General features: G+C 50.9%; 8 protein-coding genes across 8 annotated transcripts; 4 read left to right on the plus strand and 4 right to left on the minus strand.

Annotated features, from left to right (window-relative positions):
* Window positions 1-304: 304 nt before the first annotated feature.
* NFIA_053220 (chromo domain-containing protein) lies at window positions 305-1,453 on the plus strand (the record flags this gene model as incomplete). The annotated part of the gene is made up of 5 exons (XM_001257872.1): window positions 305-321; window positions 568-750; window positions 804-846; window positions 941-1,020; window positions 1,078-1,453. 5 exons carry the CDS (start codon window positions 305-307, stop codon window positions 1,451-1,453), a joined length of 699 nt encoding a protein of 232 aa, XP_001257873.1.
* Window positions 1,454-2,011: 558 nt separating this feature from the next.
* Window positions 2,012-3,545, minus strand: NFIA_053230 (putative transcription factor Rap1; the record flags this gene model as incomplete). Its single annotated transcript, XM_001257873.1, has 4 exons — window positions 2,012-2,908; window positions 2,986-3,226; window positions 3,280-3,365; window positions 3,417-3,545. The coding sequence occupies 4 exons, from the start codon at window positions 3,543-3,545 to the stop codon at window positions 2,012-2,014; spliced, it is 1,353 nt and encodes a 450-aa protein (XP_001257874.1).
* Window positions 3,546-4,047: 502 nt separating this feature from the next.
* On the plus strand, window positions 4,048-5,389 carry NFIA_053240 (DHHC family palmitoyltransferase; the record flags this gene model as incomplete). Its single annotated transcript, XM_001257874.1, has 3 exons — window positions 4,048-4,136; window positions 4,188-4,341; window positions 4,397-5,389. The coding sequence occupies 3 exons, from the start codon at window positions 4,048-4,050 to the stop codon at window positions 5,387-5,389; spliced, it is 1,236 nt and encodes a 411-aa protein (XP_001257875.1).
* Window positions 5,390-5,671: 282 nt separating this feature from the next.
* NFIA_053250 (Ataxin-10 homo-association domain-containing protein) lies at window positions 5,672-8,489 on the plus strand (the record flags this gene model as incomplete). Its single annotated transcript, XM_001257875.1, has 2 exons — window positions 5,672-5,859; window positions 5,921-8,489. 2 exons carry the CDS (start codon window positions 5,672-5,674, stop codon window positions 8,487-8,489), a joined length of 2,757 nt encoding a protein of 918 aa, XP_001257876.1.
* Window positions 8,490-8,599: 110 nt separating this feature from the next.
* NFIA_053260 (uncharacterized protein) lies at window positions 8,600-9,369 on the minus strand (the record flags this gene model as incomplete). The annotated part of the gene is made up of 3 exons (XM_001257876.1): window positions 8,600-8,877; window positions 8,938-9,291; window positions 9,354-9,369. 3 exons carry the CDS (start codon window positions 9,367-9,369, stop codon window positions 8,600-8,602), a joined length of 648 nt encoding a protein of 215 aa, XP_001257877.1.
* A 1,012-nt stretch (window positions 9,370-10,381) lies between these two features.
* NFIA_053270 (putative oxidoreductase, FAD-binding) lies at window positions 10,382-11,682 on the minus strand (the record flags this gene model as incomplete). The annotated part of the gene is made up of 2 exons (XM_001257877.1): window positions 10,382-11,115; window positions 11,172-11,682. 2 exons carry the CDS (start codon window positions 11,680-11,682, stop codon window positions 10,382-10,384), a joined length of 1,245 nt encoding a protein of 414 aa, XP_001257878.1.
* A 983-nt stretch (window positions 11,683-12,665) lies between these two features.
* NFIA_053280 (uncharacterized protein) lies at window positions 12,666-13,609 on the plus strand (the record flags this gene model as incomplete). The annotated part of the gene is made up of 2 exons (XM_001257878.1): window positions 12,666-12,827; window positions 12,887-13,609. The coding sequence occupies 2 exons, from the start codon at window positions 12,666-12,668 to the stop codon at window positions 13,607-13,609; spliced, it is 885 nt and encodes a 294-aa protein (XP_001257879.1).
* Window positions 13,610-13,973: 364 nt separating this feature from the next.
* NFIA_053290 (mannose-1-phosphate guanylyltransferase) lies at window positions 13,974-15,487 on the minus strand (the record flags this gene model as incomplete). Its single annotated transcript, XM_001257879.1, has 4 exons — window positions 13,974-14,000; window positions 14,054-15,223; window positions 15,298-15,354; window positions 15,428-15,487. 4 exons carry the CDS (start codon window positions 15,485-15,487, stop codon window positions 13,974-13,976), a joined length of 1,314 nt encoding a protein of 437 aa, XP_001257880.1.
* Window positions 15,488-15,640: the final 153 nt, after the last annotated feature.

Below are 15,640 nucleotides of genomic sequence, written 5' to 3' on the forward strand. Positions count from 1 at the left end.
GGAAGCCAGAAGCAGAGGTGAAATCAACCTTGAGACAAATCGAGTTCTAGACCAAGGCAGCCAGAGTCAGTACATGGAGCGATTCTCGGTGAGGGGTATCAGAAACATACGCATCGCCATTTTGACGGTCTGCCAGTCGGCAGGATTTTGCAGCTTATAGTTTCAACAAGAACACCCTGAGACCAAGGTGAGATAATTTCCAAAAGATGTCCCTGGAACAAGCAACGATGAGGAAGGGGGAGGTTCAACGATCTGGACACAACCGGGATCACTGATATTGAGGGCACTTTTAGAATTTCTGGAGATGTCCCAGTCGGGCTAGTGAGCTGCTTTCCATATCCGGTATAGCGTGTTTAGTTCACCCACGCGTCTTTGCGCGACTCGTCATTTCGCAAAGAGCCCGAAGAGCATCTCGAACCCCAACTCACCTCCATTAAGCTAAATCTGGTCGCATCCCGTCATTGTCGCCCATCAATCCTATCCTTGGGGTGGAGGTTGCCCACCGTCGCCAAAACGTTTTCCAAACTTTTCAGCCTAGCCAATCCGTTTAGGACAATGCCTCGTGAGTGATGGGTTGACTTGTGCGCGTCATGTCCAGCTGACCTTGCCTGTAGCCCCCGTTGGGGATCTCTCGGACGACGAGTCCACTGGCGGATCTATCCCTTACAACAACGTCGAACATGACAAGGACATCGCTGGCGACGCCAAGGAGGAAAAGGAGGACGATGACGAGAATGAGGAAGAGGGGCTGTGGGTGCAACGACCGACTTGCCGAGCTGGAACGCGATGCTCATATGTGACAGGTACACTGTTGAAAAGATCATGGGTCATAAGTTCACAAAGGATGTATGTAATTGATCATCGCAATCGCTCCCCCGTCCACTGCTTCCTTGCGCCCTCAATCAGCGCAATTGGCGACGCTGCGCTAACCAGCAGGTAGGGCAAACTTATGCTTCAAGTGAAGTGGCATGGCTACGACGACCCAGCAGATCAGACACTAGAGCCAGAAGAGAACCTCCTGTGAGATATTCCTCGCCACTTCCTCCGGTGTTCGAATCTGGTGCTCACAGCCCCCAGGGAGGGCGCAAAGGAGATCTTAGATGAATACTTCAGAGCTCAAGGTGGTCGGCCGGAGAAACCAGTTGCTGTCCGAAAGCGAAAGTCAATGGGAAGCGTTAAGGCGGAGTCTGAAACCCCAGCAGAGCCTAAGCGACGCAGGAAGTCTAGGGCCAATGCAGAGACCAGCACAGAGATGCCAGAGGCAAGCGATGTACCCGATTGGGTGCCTCGATCAAAGAGCTGGGAGAAAGACGTAGAGAAAGTTGATACCATCATTCGCGACCCCAAGACGAACTCGTTGATCGCATTTCTGAAATGGACCAATGGCAAAACAGCCAAGGTCTCCATCGAAACATGCTACGAAAAATGCCCAAGACAGGCAAGTTCTGCTTGATGGCTGATAATCCTTGAGCGTACGCTAACTATAAGACAGATGCTCAAATTTTACGAGCAACATCTGTGCGTCATTTTTCCTTAGCTCCCCCATAGGTATCAGCTTCTGACTTTGCTTTAGGGTCTTCAAAGACGCTTGAAATTTCGGCTCCATGATTTACAAGGCGCCGGCTGGGTTTGTTTTTTCTCGTTTTATGGGCCAACGATGTTTCATTGAGAAGCGTTCTTTTGAGACATAATGTAAAACGATCACAGCGCATCACGGGTTGAATATGGAGTCACTGGCTTCAGCTATGGTTTTTTGATTTGTAAGATATATTCCCCTTGGATGTGATCGCGCAATTTAGCAATACTCTCGTCATGAAAAGGACAAAGCCAGGAGACTATAGTGGAAGCGAGGGGCCTATAAGCTTCCCACTCATGCTGCTCGTTCCGTCCATTATTAGTCAAATTAGTTCGTAATTCGTGCGACAATCTTATCATCTCTCGCCTGCACAATTGCAGCCTTTCCTATCGTACATCCCGCTTGTCGTTTGAAAACATTTCACAAAGGTGACTATCAATCGCCCATGCCTCCAGAAAGGCCTGCGGCCCTGGCCATGCTAAGATAATTCCACCGTGCTTCGAAGGCTTCTGATCCATGCTTCTTCAAGACTCGTTCGATGGCTCGGCTGTTGCCCACTTCCACGCATTCATCATCTTCGGGTGTCCAAACTCCAGGCATATCCTCAGGAATGCCTTTTCCTGCAGCAAGGTATTCTAGGACCTTGTCGGCTAAGCGTGGGTCCATGCTGGTGCACTGTAGAGCCTCAATCACTTGTTCCTCGTTATCTGCCTTGCCTGTTCGCAGACGGTCCTCGATCCATGTGTCGATGTCTTGCTCTTGAGGAGGCTCTTCTTGAGACTCCGGACTTGAGGGAAAGAACGGCAGTTCAAAGAGGAAATTGTCAGGGACGCTATCTGGGTTTTCGCTTGGCTGTCGAGTTTTGTGGGATTGTACCACGGTGGCACCTCCTTTATCTTTTGGTTTTGGTTCGTCCTTCCTTTGTCGATCCGTACGTTTCGAAGCTGTAGTTACCGTTGGCTCGGTATGAGTGGGATGCTCCTCATGTACCCTATGACGAGCAGTAGAGGTGCTCTTCTCAGGTAGAGTTGCCGGTGTTGGCCTTTTCTTCGGTCGATCATCTGTTCGTTGACCTTCGGTCCGGTCTGGTTCGCCGACCTCAGGACTTCTTTTCCTTTTCCTGGCTTCTACCTTCTCCGTAGTCTCGGGAGCATTCTCACATCTCTCACGCGACTTTGTCGGGGCAGTGCTAGGGACCTGGGACTGTCTCATAGTGCTCTCCGTCTGAGCGGGAGCCTGACCTGTGGACGCTGACTCGCCCCCCGGACGTGACTTTCCACGAAGTCTCTTCAAATACCGATCACGGTAAGATTGCCAAGTATGTCGCGGATGCTGAGAGTGGCAAGAAGCCGTAAGCGAATAACGAAGTAAAATACGCAAAGGACAAGCCGAGGGAGGTATGGACCTACCTTCTCCGCTAATTGTTTGTAAATTAGGTTTCCGCTGATTGGGGCTCTTGGGTCTTTCTCATACGGTTGCACCCAGTCCCATAGCAGTTGGTCATCTTGTAGTGAGTATGCGATCTTGTGAGCTCTAGTTGAGATGTGTGTTGCTCCCACAGGTCGGGGTGCGGAAGGTCCAGCTCTGTAAGCTTCCAGGTCTGCCAGTTCTCCTCTCCGGACAGAGTCTTCCACGAATTTAAAGGAGTATCTGAAGTTTTCAGCTTACTTTCATAAGAACAACGGACAAATGTTAAAACATACGTGTCAGATGGAAGATTCTTCCTTGTATGATCTACCAATTTGATATCTGCATCTTTCTCTTGAAGCCTTACAATACCGCCATTTGTCTAAAGTACTGTCAGCTTAGAGTAGAAGAGCACAAACACATAGAAACATACCTCAATCAACTCTTTGAATCTGCTTCTTTGAGGAATGTTGTGAGACAACCAGAACTGTTTCCCATCGAAGAGAAGGCTGCCATTACTGTTCCCGCCGCCATCATCTCCCTCCACATTACCTCCTGTCATGGTTAATCTAGTCCATCTGCCTTCGAAAGATAGTTAAATGGATTCCTTCCCTCTTCCTCCCTCAGTTGTCGACGCGGGCTATTTTACACAACACGTAATCACGTGTTCGCGCGTCGAAAGTTTAATTCTTGGTGCTGTAAGGACGCTGCGTCCATGCACCTTGACTTTGGTTTCAGGGAGTGGTTTCGAAGAAGAAATCAGAGACCGGCTTCCATCAGATTGTATCATTCACGGCAGCCCACGATCATGACAACACTTCTTCATTCCTCTTCGGGTAGTGGAAGTCACGTGCATTGGGTGGTAACAATGACTTGGCGAAGTCATTAAAGTGCTTTTTGCAGGCAGAGAAAAGTCAACCGCCAGATCTTCTAAAACTGGAGTGAAACAGCAATATAGACTATACCTCTGATAGTCATCCAACCTGCAGGCAGTTCAGTCGGGCATGCTGCTAGACTGACAACGCGGGAGATCACTACCAAGACCCGTGACGATCTAGGTCATCATGGGGCTCCTGAGGACGGTGGCTATCGCCATTCTTGGAGTCTCTGCATTTACTTTTGTGGCCCTGTTCGGAAGGCTTCCTGCTCTTAGGTGAGAGGAAAATTATTTGTACTGGCCACCGCTGACGAGTAGTGCCGGTAGGAAAACCCCCATTGGATTACTCCATAGGATCATTTGTATACACATTCCTAATGTGCTATTATATTTGGATTCTCATCTACTGGGGAGCAGACTGTCGTACTGCTGGAACCGGACCGGTACTTATGTATTGCACGAGAACCATCCGCTCGTACTTGTAAGTTTTTAGCTGTTGCAGACACCCTTTCTTCTCATCGATTAACTCATCGCAGATCTTCTTCCTTTCCCTCCTCATAGCGGGAGAATGCATGTTTATTCCGAGCGCGTGGCCAAGAATCTCAACATTTCATCGGCTCTGCATTCCAGCCCTCACGCTTCTTCCATACGTCTTTCTGTACGCTAGCGTTGTCACCAAGTCGTACATCACTCTCGAAAACCACGAGGATGAGATGGCACGGTATCCATATGATCGAGTGATTTTTAAACCAGGTCATCCTTGCCGTACGTGTGATTTCCTGAAACCGGCGCGAAGTAAGCACTGCAGTTTCTGCAAAGCCTGTGTTTCGCGGCACGATCATCACTGTGTATGGCTGACCAACTGCGTTGGTCGGAACAACTACCATTACTTCTTATCTTTGTTACTATCTTTATCGGTGATGTTGGCATACGGGTCATGCCTTGGCTTCTCTCTTGTGTCGCAAACACTGGAGGGACTCATACCATCGAGCTCACCCTTACGATCGAAATCACAAGATTGGACAACCTGGCTCAATGTCTGGGCGATAGCTATTGCTTCTGATATTCGTGTTGGTGCTGTCGCCATGCTAACAGCCATGACAGCACCATTGGCTATGGCCTTTCTACTCTATCACACCTACCTCATCTGGGCTGGCATGACCACAAATGAGAGCGCAAAATGGTCAGACTGGAAAGAGGATGTTGCAGATGGCCTGGTATTTAAATCCACCAGAAGCGAGATTTATGGGAACCAATTCCACTCTGATGAGGGCACTCCGGCCCAAAGAACCTGGCCAGTGAGCAGTGACCAAATCCTAGTAATCACGGACGGCGAGCCCCCCAAGGAGGGCTTCCAGCTGTGCTCACGGTCGAATGAAATTCTTCATAAAGATGATCCGCAGGCGCCAGTTGACACAAGATGGATTGAAGTGAACAGTATGCGGGAGATTGACAATATCTATGACTTGGGATTTTGGGACAATCTACGGGAGATTTTCCATATGCCTATTAGACGCCGCGTACGGTGATCACTTTAGATCTCGTACATACTCATAAAATGATAAAATGATCGTTTATAAGGCTATCAGCCCATTCTTGTATAGAATATACGCTCTCATGTGGGCTTACCAAAAAAGGGTAGGCGGGACACTTGATCGGCGGAACCGGAAAAATTGCCTTCTGTCACTATTTCTTCTTCCCCATTATCGTCGCCATCAACACTCTACTACGTTGATTTGGCAGTAGTTTCTGGCATTAATCTCACGTCAGTCCAGTCCATTCTCGCCTGATAACTGCGGGCAACCGTCGAGATGGCAGACCGACCAGCGTCAGAAACTAAACCAAAATGCACCCCAGCTGAGCTCATGTTGAAGGTCATCCTGACTGGAACTTTGAGCCACTATGAGACTCGTGGGATGATTGACGATAAACGCTTGGAGCATATGCTATCTGCTGGGAAACAGATCCTTTACAAAACACATCAGGAGAGCGACGTCAGGTATGATTTGTTTGGTCATCTCGGACTGCGAAACGTTATCTGACTGCTTCACTTACAACAGACACAATTTGGGCTTATCGCCGGACATTTGGCAAGGCTTTACGGATGTACTGACGAAGGCGATACCGGTTCTGGAATCACAATCATTTGCTTGGAAGAGCCCTCCGTCCGCGAACTACGAACACTCATCCTCAAATCTCATTGCATACAACTACTTCTCCCTCGTCAAAGACATCGAGCGCTTGAACGACCTGTGCACTATAGCTCGGAACCTTCTCGCCACAACGAAGAAAGCGCAGAATATTGCGGCGGAGAAAGGTTTTGATCAGAGGATTTTGGCACTGGTAGATACTTGTGTGAGAGTCACAGCGCGAGGGTTTGACGGAGAGACAAATGCGAGAAACGAGGAGCGCTGGCAGAAAGTGGTCAATCTATATAAGCGATTATTGATCACATGTCTTCAATTCCTGCACAATTTTATCATGCATAATGAGCAGCGGAAGATGGTCTTGTGGTTAGATCTGTTCGGCTACCATTCGACTGGCGACTCCAATATCATTCAACCTAGAGAGCCGCTTGATCAGGCTAACGCTCAGGCTGAGGGGGTGGCACCAATCGTCAAGATTGGGGAGAGGATTGTCAACCCCCCGATCAGGGCTCTATACGATCAGACCGCGGAAGATTTGTTACTGGAAACCATCTCGAATTTCCCACGGGAGCCCGCGACAATCAAAGAAGAAGCAGCCATGCTACTCCTCGCCAACATCAAAGACCACATGGAGAAACTTCTTGGGCGAGATCTTACGGCCATTCAAGAAATGGGCAAGGACCCGGAGCAGGTGAAGGAGATTCGAGCCGCCTTGACTGCTATTCTTGGAGCCAAGGTGGATGGTTGGTCAGATCTCCAGGATAGAGCCAGAGACCTTCCACCTGCACTCCCAGAGGACGAGCCGCCGAGAAAAAAGGCAATCCTGACGATAGACCGCAGCCAAACCGCCGGTTTTCCTCGCATTTGCTGGGCTGACTTACCCGACCTCAACGAATACGGCGCACTGGCAGCAGGCGATGCACCAATAACGGAGGAAGACACAAGCATGCCCCGATCTGCTCAATCTGCGGCCGAGACCTTGCAAGAAGCCAAGGATGAGTTGATGGCTCGACTGCAGGAATCATCCCAGATTGCTGATCATGGCGACCAAGATTATGATGCTGGCGATGCAGGGACAGTTGGCGACGACGATTCGCACAGCCTGGAAGCTGTTGCTGACGGAAGCATGGAAGAGGAGGAGGAAGAAGACGACGAGGACGATGAAGACTACCGAGGTCGACCTGGCGATCAGCAGCGTGGCCTGCTGACCGACATCCCTCTTGTTCTAGGGCCCGCGGAAATTGAAGCTCTTCCCATGATCATTCAGGCCGGTATTGTGGACAGCTTCGGACTCAAGGGTGGCGAGCGCACAGGTTCGAGAAACATGCAAGCTCTCAGATGCCACATCCTTCTCACCCAGGAAACTGGTCGAAATCTATTGCGGGAGTTATTGATCTTCATCGCAGCCTGGGACCTCCCTGATGATGAGCTATATTTCAAGATGATGGTACAGATTATGGATGCAGTTCTGAAGAACGGGCTGATGTCTCACGCCTACTCTGACTTCGGGCAGCCAAAGGACATCATCTCTCCTGCGCAGGCCGTCGTGGTCAAGATCTTGACACACATTTTCAGAGCAAAGTACTCTCCTGCCTCGGTTACAGGCGCAGCCCAGCAGAGCGCCACGAAGAACCCGGCGCCTCTTTCTAGGGTCGATATCCTCACGGTCCGCTACATTTTCACTATCTTCCGTGGGAATATCATCCCCGAAACCTGCGCCTTAATATACCTTCAAGGACAGATCAGGGCCGGACGTGCCCTGCCAGAAGATTTCCCACTGAATCTGTGGGACATGGAACGAGTCTACGAGGGTGTTTACCAGTTTTTGGAGTTCTTTGCTGTGCTTACAGAAAATAACGACTGGAAGAACCTGCTTGTCAAGTGGGAGATTGTTTATGATCTGGTGACGCTGATCAAGGAACTCGAAGCCAGTATCCCCAAGGGCCAACTGAGTTCGCTGTCTCTTGGCCGTAACAGCCCTTCCAAAGAAGCCCATCAGCAAGGCGCAGCTGCAGGACCTGTGGCTGTTGAGAGACCATATGACCCTGGTGACCCTGACCCGGCGGAAAACGGCGGTGGCAGCACCGGGTCCAGGGCCGAATCGCCCCCTATCACTGAGGATCCCTCTGAATTTGAGTGGAGAAATCTCAAGAAACTCGTCGTGCTCGTTCTGTCGTCTCTGGTTTGGAAGTGTCCCGAGGTCCAGGATCAGATTCGCCGATACGGCGGTGTCGAGACTATCTTGTCTTGTACCAATTTTGATGCTCACAACCCTTACATCAAGGAACACGCTGTTATGTGTCTCAAGTTCCTGCTCGAAGGGAATCGGGAGAACCAGAAGCTGGTTGAAGCGCTCGAAGCTCGGGAGGTCGTCAGGGATGAGAATGGGCTGTTGGAGAGAAGTGGCTTTGAGGCCGTGATTGATAAGACGGGCAAGTTGGCCATTCGACCCAAGGAGGGCCAGCCTTCAGAGAAAAAGTAGGACGGGATAGATACATTGTTATGAGTGATAGACAATATACTAGAGAAGATACTCCCCCACGCAGGAATGACATGGCATATGAATACAATAATGAACAGTATGAATCATGACTAGCCATACATACCATCCCACTCCTCCTCGTCATCCTCGACAGGTTTCTTCCTACGCGCCTCTGCCTTCTCGCGCTCTTGTTTGGCAAAATCCGTCCGATCAAGCGGACACGTCCCCCGCAACCGCAACCAGGGCCGGATACACTCCAAATCAAACAAATGCGTAGAATGACACGGCAGCCGCACAACGAGCGGATACTCATCCTCCAGGAACGGGTTATTGCAAATCGGGCAAGTCTGCGTCTCCTTCAACGACGTACGCGGCACCCGGTCGAGCACTACACCTATAGTCAGTTCGCGCTCCAAGCTCGCCCTCATGACACATCTCAAAGACCTACCGTCGCAAAACTCCTCACTCACACCCTCCACCTCCTTAGGCGGCGTATCCGCCTCCCGCAACAACGTCTGAATCATCTGCGACAGGAGATCGTCGCCATCGCCATCGCCGTCGCCGCCCTCGCGAGAACCTGCACTTGCACCCCCACCCTCCGACTCCCGTCGCATAACCTCCAACGCCTCAGCGAGAGAATAGAACGCGGCGCTTACGTCGCGCGGAACAGGGACGGCATGCGGTCTGGAGCGGTGCTCATCGGGGCTGATTTGGGAGAGGGTCGAAAAGAAGGTTGAGAGGTCGGGGCGACGGCGGCGGGTGGGCTGTTGCGGGATGGAGGGGTCGGTTGTGTTGTGTTCAACTAAAAGTTAAGTGTCTTAGCATGTTTACTGTGTGGATTTGCGTGGGGGAAGTGGTATGTACCTTCATAAGTGGACATTTTTGGGTGATTTCACTCACTCACGGCGAGTGATGGGTTGAAATGGGTGACCCGATTGACTTGAGTGTGGGGGTGGGTATGTGGTTTCCTCCTGTGTCAGTCGACTTCTTTATATAGGGAGAATAGATAATCGGAGTGAGTATCGTTCTTGATTGTGGACAGTGCAAGGAAGACGAGGAAGAAGCTTGCGGAGTTTGGAGGGGAGCTCTGGTTATCTATCTTGGCCGATGCGGAGGCAACAAATCGATACGCGTCCAGGCTGATAGTTTGTGCCTCAGGCTCTATATACCTATGAAATAGGATCCTGAGGCATCAGCTCTACACAGTATGTGACACCGTGTTGTGATTTATTTGACGAGTATATACGAAATGCATTGTTGATATGAGAGTCTCAAGTCCTAATCACCAGAGGAACGTTGTGAACCACAGAACACCTAGTAGGTGAAATCCTCATAGATAACTCGCTTCCCTGCCAGCCAATGTCATGACAGACACCTTGAGTGAAGGACTCCCACAGAAATACCAGGTATCTCCCAAGGACGTATCCAAGTCTCGCGCTTCCATCCTGCGGTACTCAATCCTCGCCCCGGATAATATAACGGCATCAAGTTGCTGCGATCCTTGCTCGTCCTTTGGCTTAGGTCCTGTGAGAAATAGAGTGGTTGAGCCTGGCAGTTGAGGGAAGCGCTGGAATGTGTCGAAGACAAGGCCCACATCAGTCATAGAAATGGTCCACAGGTGTAGGCGAGAAACATTGATGCCTGGCAGTTGTGCAATGGCCGGGGTGATACCAATTCCGCCCATTATAACTGGAATTGTGCAGTCACTTCCTTGATCGTCCAGCCTAAACTCGCCACCGAAACCTTTGAGAGGGACCTCTAAACCGGCGCGTTCGTTGGTCCTGAAGAGGTGGCTGGTTACGTTGCCGTGCTTGCGAACAGTGATTTCAAATTCATCCGCTGGCAGTCCATGCCCTGGATACGATGAAATAGTGAATGTCCTGACATAGTCATCATTCAGCGTCATCGAGCATATGGCAGTAGCCCAGGTCCAACTCCTCCTGAAACGAGAAGGTGGCGTACTGGCCAGGAGCCCAGGTCCCGATTTTGGATGGATCTGAAATTCGAAAGCGGAAACGAGCGATGCTTGGAGTAAGGATCGTTTTTGCAATCATGGTAGCCGTAACAGAGACATCGTCACTAAACTGAGCGACCCGATTGACCCTTTCTGTGGCCAGGTAACGTACACTTGGGGTGTATGGAGAGGGCGGGCCCGCAATTCCTCTGAAGCCGAGTGACTTCTCGACGAAGCGAGCGGACGTGACTGTCACTTTGACAGTTAGGTTTGATCGTGGAAGCAGATCAGCCGCATCTTTGCTAATCAAGATCTCAGGGGTCCCTGTGACATAGAGCGCGTTTCCTGTGTCAAAGTCTGGGAAAACGTATCCTGCGAGAGGAGTCGTCTGAAAGTTACCCAGAGTCTGGTATAATCTATTGCCAGAATATTCAGGATATACGAAAACAGAACCATTAGGTCCGTTGCTCATTAGTCGTACAAAGCCTGGAGGCCCGCCGCGGAAATTGGTGTCCATGTCTTCAGTACCATGAGTCGAGGCGACAAACATGCAATCTACTCGGTTGAGTAATTCAACTGCAGCTGGTGGTAGCTGGGGAGTGTCAGAAATCAGTTTCGGATCAGGTAGAGCTGGGATTATCTTCTTCTTATTCAGGTATTTGGGACAGTTGCCTGTCCGTATTTAGCAAAGACGTCTCATAGAACAATAGATACGATCGAAACCCTACCGAGACACCCCTGGATGAACAGAGAGAGGTGCGCCATTCCTCTTTCGCTTTGACCTTGGCAATCTTGACCCGATTCATGGCTATCAGCGTCCAGTGATCCAGCAATCTTCCTTCCATGAAGTTTCACCCTTTTACGAGTCTCCAGATCGATCGCCAACCCGGCGACAGGCTGGCCAGCGGTCCCTGCGGGAACATTGTCCTCATTCGTGGAGGCTCTTAGTAGCAACTCTGCGACAGGATCATATCGACTATCTACTGGAGTTTTAATATCGACAGTAGACTGCGAAGCAGGGGCGGCAAAGCCAGGCTCTCCTCCCCACACAGTCGCCCATGGTCGGCCTTCCTCATCTATTGTGCCCAAGGCCATTAAAGGAGACCTCTGTACCAGGAATGCGGCTCCAGGATAGAGATAAGGCACAGTTGGATTGGGTGCAAACGGAACTTTGAGCAGATTCTGCATCTTCCTCTCGCCATCATGCCAGGGAAGTGACCCAGCAAGGATGGTAGCCATCTTTGGTGCAATGGGTACAGATCAGAATCTCAAGCGACGTGCAATCGAGGCATCCCGAAAGAGATGGCAACTAGAGCGCCGGCATATTATACCTCAAGCACCAAGCCGAGTAGCGTCAGTCAAAGAAGATATTACACCATGCCGGTTGATTTCTAATCTGTAAGCTTCGCTTGCTATACGCGCTGTTGGTCACCAGGCGGGGTAAAGTTTCGGGATAATCTCCAGCAGCGATTTATGACGTTTCTGGCAAACTTAAGTCAAAGCTGAGAAGAATGTGAGAAGAAGAAAGACTGAAGTCGATATTCTCGATACTATCCACAAAAGGCGATTGATGCTCCACGGGGATTGCTTGATAAATGGAGCTGTGCCGCGTCCTCGTGGAGTGTCACAAGCAGATCATTTAGCTTGAAACACGCCACAAGAAGCGGAGGAAACTGAGGTAACGATCAACGCTCTCGTCGCTCTGGTTCATCAGATCCAGAGAGAAAATTGTTAAAACTGGCTTTCTCAGAATGTCTGCCAAGTAAGAACCGGCTCCCAGGGGGCATTTGCGTGACATGAAAGAATGTTCAGTCCAGTCTAGACTAACTACCTCGACTGTCCTGACGACGATTGTTTATCGATAACGTTTAGTTTAGCGTGTTTTCTTTCTTTAGCAACACCCGCAGTGGATCATCGCCAAGGGGGGCATTGCATTGCATCGAGCTTGGGGGAGACGCAGCTTTCTCGTTCAGCTGGAATCTGCTTAAAGACCATATTTCACCTCTCTGGCTGGCCCAGAAAATTTTACGAAACCTGCATTGTGGTCAGTCGATGTCTGTTACGGCAATCTCATATTTGTTTATCTCGGGGTAGCCTCGAATCATTGGTATACGTACTTCTCCACAGGCATCCTCTGCAGAGACTATTTCATACTCGACAATTGATGCTGAAGTGACTGGGCTTTGTCAAAGACCCCAGCGCTTCCATCCACAACCTCAGAGATGCGTTCTAAATCTGTAAAGCCGTCTCTCTACCCTCCTGTACCATTTCATACCATCCGTGCAATTTCCCTCCTCTCCTCAGTAATCGTCGGCGTCATCCTCGCTGTGTTTATCTATCATCTCAAAAGCGGCGGATACAAACTTCCTTGGGCCTTCTTACTGGTAAGTACTTTGCTCTGTGCCTTGCAAACCACCTCAAAGCCAACCTCATTGTCATCTAGCTCGTCGTCTCCGCATTCCTCTCTATCCTCAATTACGTCTTCACCAGCCTCACCCACTGCTTCTATGGCCTCTCGCCGCGCCTCTCCCTCCTCTCCAACACCATCCTCCTCATCCTTTGGCTCATCTCCCTTGGCCTCCTGAGCTGGAGCATGTCCCACACCATCCTCACCACCTGCAACGCAACCTACTGGGCCACCTCCACCGGCATCACCGTCTGCCGCACCTACAAGGCTCTCTTCACCTTCACCTGCACCAGCACATTTGCCGCCATCGCCGCCGTCGCGCTCGACATCATCATCCACAAGCGTCAGACCCGACTAGGCGAATACGACCCCATGACCAGCAACCCAGACATCAAGCTGCACGAGCGCAACAATAGCGCCATGGCAGACACCAACGTCAGTGTCCCACTCGACGACGAGCGGTACCCGCTCCAGGCTCAGCATCAACTCCATGACAGCCCCTACGCAGATCGTCACGGAATCTCCGATATCCCGGGTCCGGATTATGCGAATCACCCCGCGTACCGGGTACCGCCCCCTGTGTACGGGCTGAATGCGTCAGCAGAGCATTACCATGCGGGCGAGGCGCAAGAGTTCTCGGAGACTGCGCCGGCGAGAAGTCAGCGGGGTGGGCCGCGGGTTCGGTTCAGTGGTGTTGGGCGCCCGGAGTATGGCTATCCTGCGGAGCAGACGGCTTATGACCCCGGGGCTTATCGGTGAGTTGGTTGCCGTGGACAAGCAGTAGCTGACTGCCGGGTTTATGATTTCTACCATTCTTTGATGTGTTATGACTGGATATATACATGGTTCATTCTGCAATGGGACATATATCACTGAACGGCCAGCTTTCATTCAAGGCAAGCCAAAACATCGCTTACTGAGCGTTTTATCATTCATGATCTGTCTGATATCGAATTATACCAAAATTATCACCGTGGCCCAGACGGTCAACCTTTGTCTAAGGTCCAAGAAAATGGCTTAGAGGAGTAAAGAGTATTGATAGAAGAGTCGAACAGATTAGTGGTAACGAGAAATATGTATATCCCATCGAATAGATCCAAAACAGCCCATCTTGAATGTCTCACTACATAATAACCTCGTTGGCAACATCCTATTTAACAATGTTAGTGTCATTAAGTAATGCAGAAGAGTCAATTAACATACCCTCTTGAGTTCCTTGTATGGCAGACACACACAGTTCTGTACCCGCACCTCGTCGCCGACAGCACACTCCTTACCCAAGATGGTGATGCTCTGCACCTTGATGCCATGCTTGATAATGCTGGTGGAGTGGCTCGTCATGGGGATGGGGGTTCCCTCGACACGAGCCCAGGCGCCCACCCGGCTGCTCCAGCCGATAATCGAGTGCATCACGCACGCATCGTGTTTGATCTCTGCATCCTCCAGCACGATAGAGTCCTTGATACGAGCTCCAGCGCCGACGACGACACGGGCACCAATGGAAACGTTGGGGCCCAACTTGGCGGTCGGGTCAACGGTTGCGGTGGGGTGGATGTAGACGGGGGGCACGATCGTGGCGGAGGGAGGGGTGAGTTCGCCGGATTGCGCCTGGAAGGCCTTTTGCAGGTACAGCGCATTGGCGGGGACGGCCGAGCCAGCGGTCTTGATCTGTCGCCAGAAATCCTTGGTCTCGTGGACGAAGAACCGGTTGCTGTCCGCCAAGTCGGAGAGGATGTCCTGCTCCAGGCGGAGGACCTCGCTCTTCTCCGTCTCCTCGTCGGCGGCAACGAAGGAGGACTCCAGGTTTTCCGAGGAAGGGTATGAGAGGAGACGAGGCCGGGTAGTACGGCGCTTGATGGCACTGCGGATGGCGGGAAAGATACACTCGGTAGCAAAGAGGTAGACACCGCAATTGATGAGGTTGGAGATGTGCGATTCCGGCTTTTCGACGTAGTGCAGCACGCGCTTGGTGTGAGCATCGGAGACAATACATCCAAAGTTGGTCGCGGCGTCGTTGCTGACCCGGGTTCCCAGAATCACCGCCTCGGCGTCCTTCTCCTCGAACAGCTTCAGCATCTCACCAAGAGGGAAGGAGCAGCAGACGTCGGCGTTCAGGACGAAAATGCGCTCGGGCTTGCCCTTGAGGATGGCATCACGGAAATGATAGAGACCTCCTGCTGTGCCAAGTGCCGTGTATTCACGCAAGTATTGAATTCGGAACTGGGGGAACTCCTTGCTGGAGTCTTTGATGAAATCACGGAAGACCGATTCATCGTAGTAGCCGACCAGGATGACTTCTCGGATATCCGAGATTTTGGCAAGAGCCTTGAGGCAGTGATTGATAATGGGGTGACCGGCAACTTCGAAAAGGGGCTGATCGAGTTTCAATGACCCTTGAGTTAGCTACACTCTCTGAGTGAGGGGAAGAGTAAGGAGGGGTAACCCACCTTGGGAACATCAAGAGACAAAGGTCTGAACCGAGTACCTCTGGAAGGACCTCCGACCTGATCGTGAGCATTGTTAGCCGCATACTAAACATTTGCGACATCGAGGTGCTGTTCTCCCTGCTTCACTTACCAAGATCACAGCCTTGGTGGAGGCCAGGGTTGAATGTTCCCGCACTGGAACGTGAAGCATTGAGAATAGCTGAAATGACGGATTGGACTGTGGTGATCAGAGTCTGAGGGAGAATTGGCAATAATGTACCTGGCAGTATGGATAAGTAGATTTGAAAGTTAACAAGTAGTAATAGGAGAAAAGACAATAATAATTATTCTGCGTATTATGCTT

This window comes from Aspergillus fischeri, genomic scaffold, assembly GCF_000149645.3.
Source record: "Aspergillus fischeri NRRL 181 1099437636266 genomic scaffold, whole genome shotgun sequence".
NCBI classification, from domain to species: Eukaryota; Fungi; Ascomycota; class Eurotiomycetes; order Eurotiales; family Aspergillaceae; genus Aspergillus; species Aspergillus fischeri.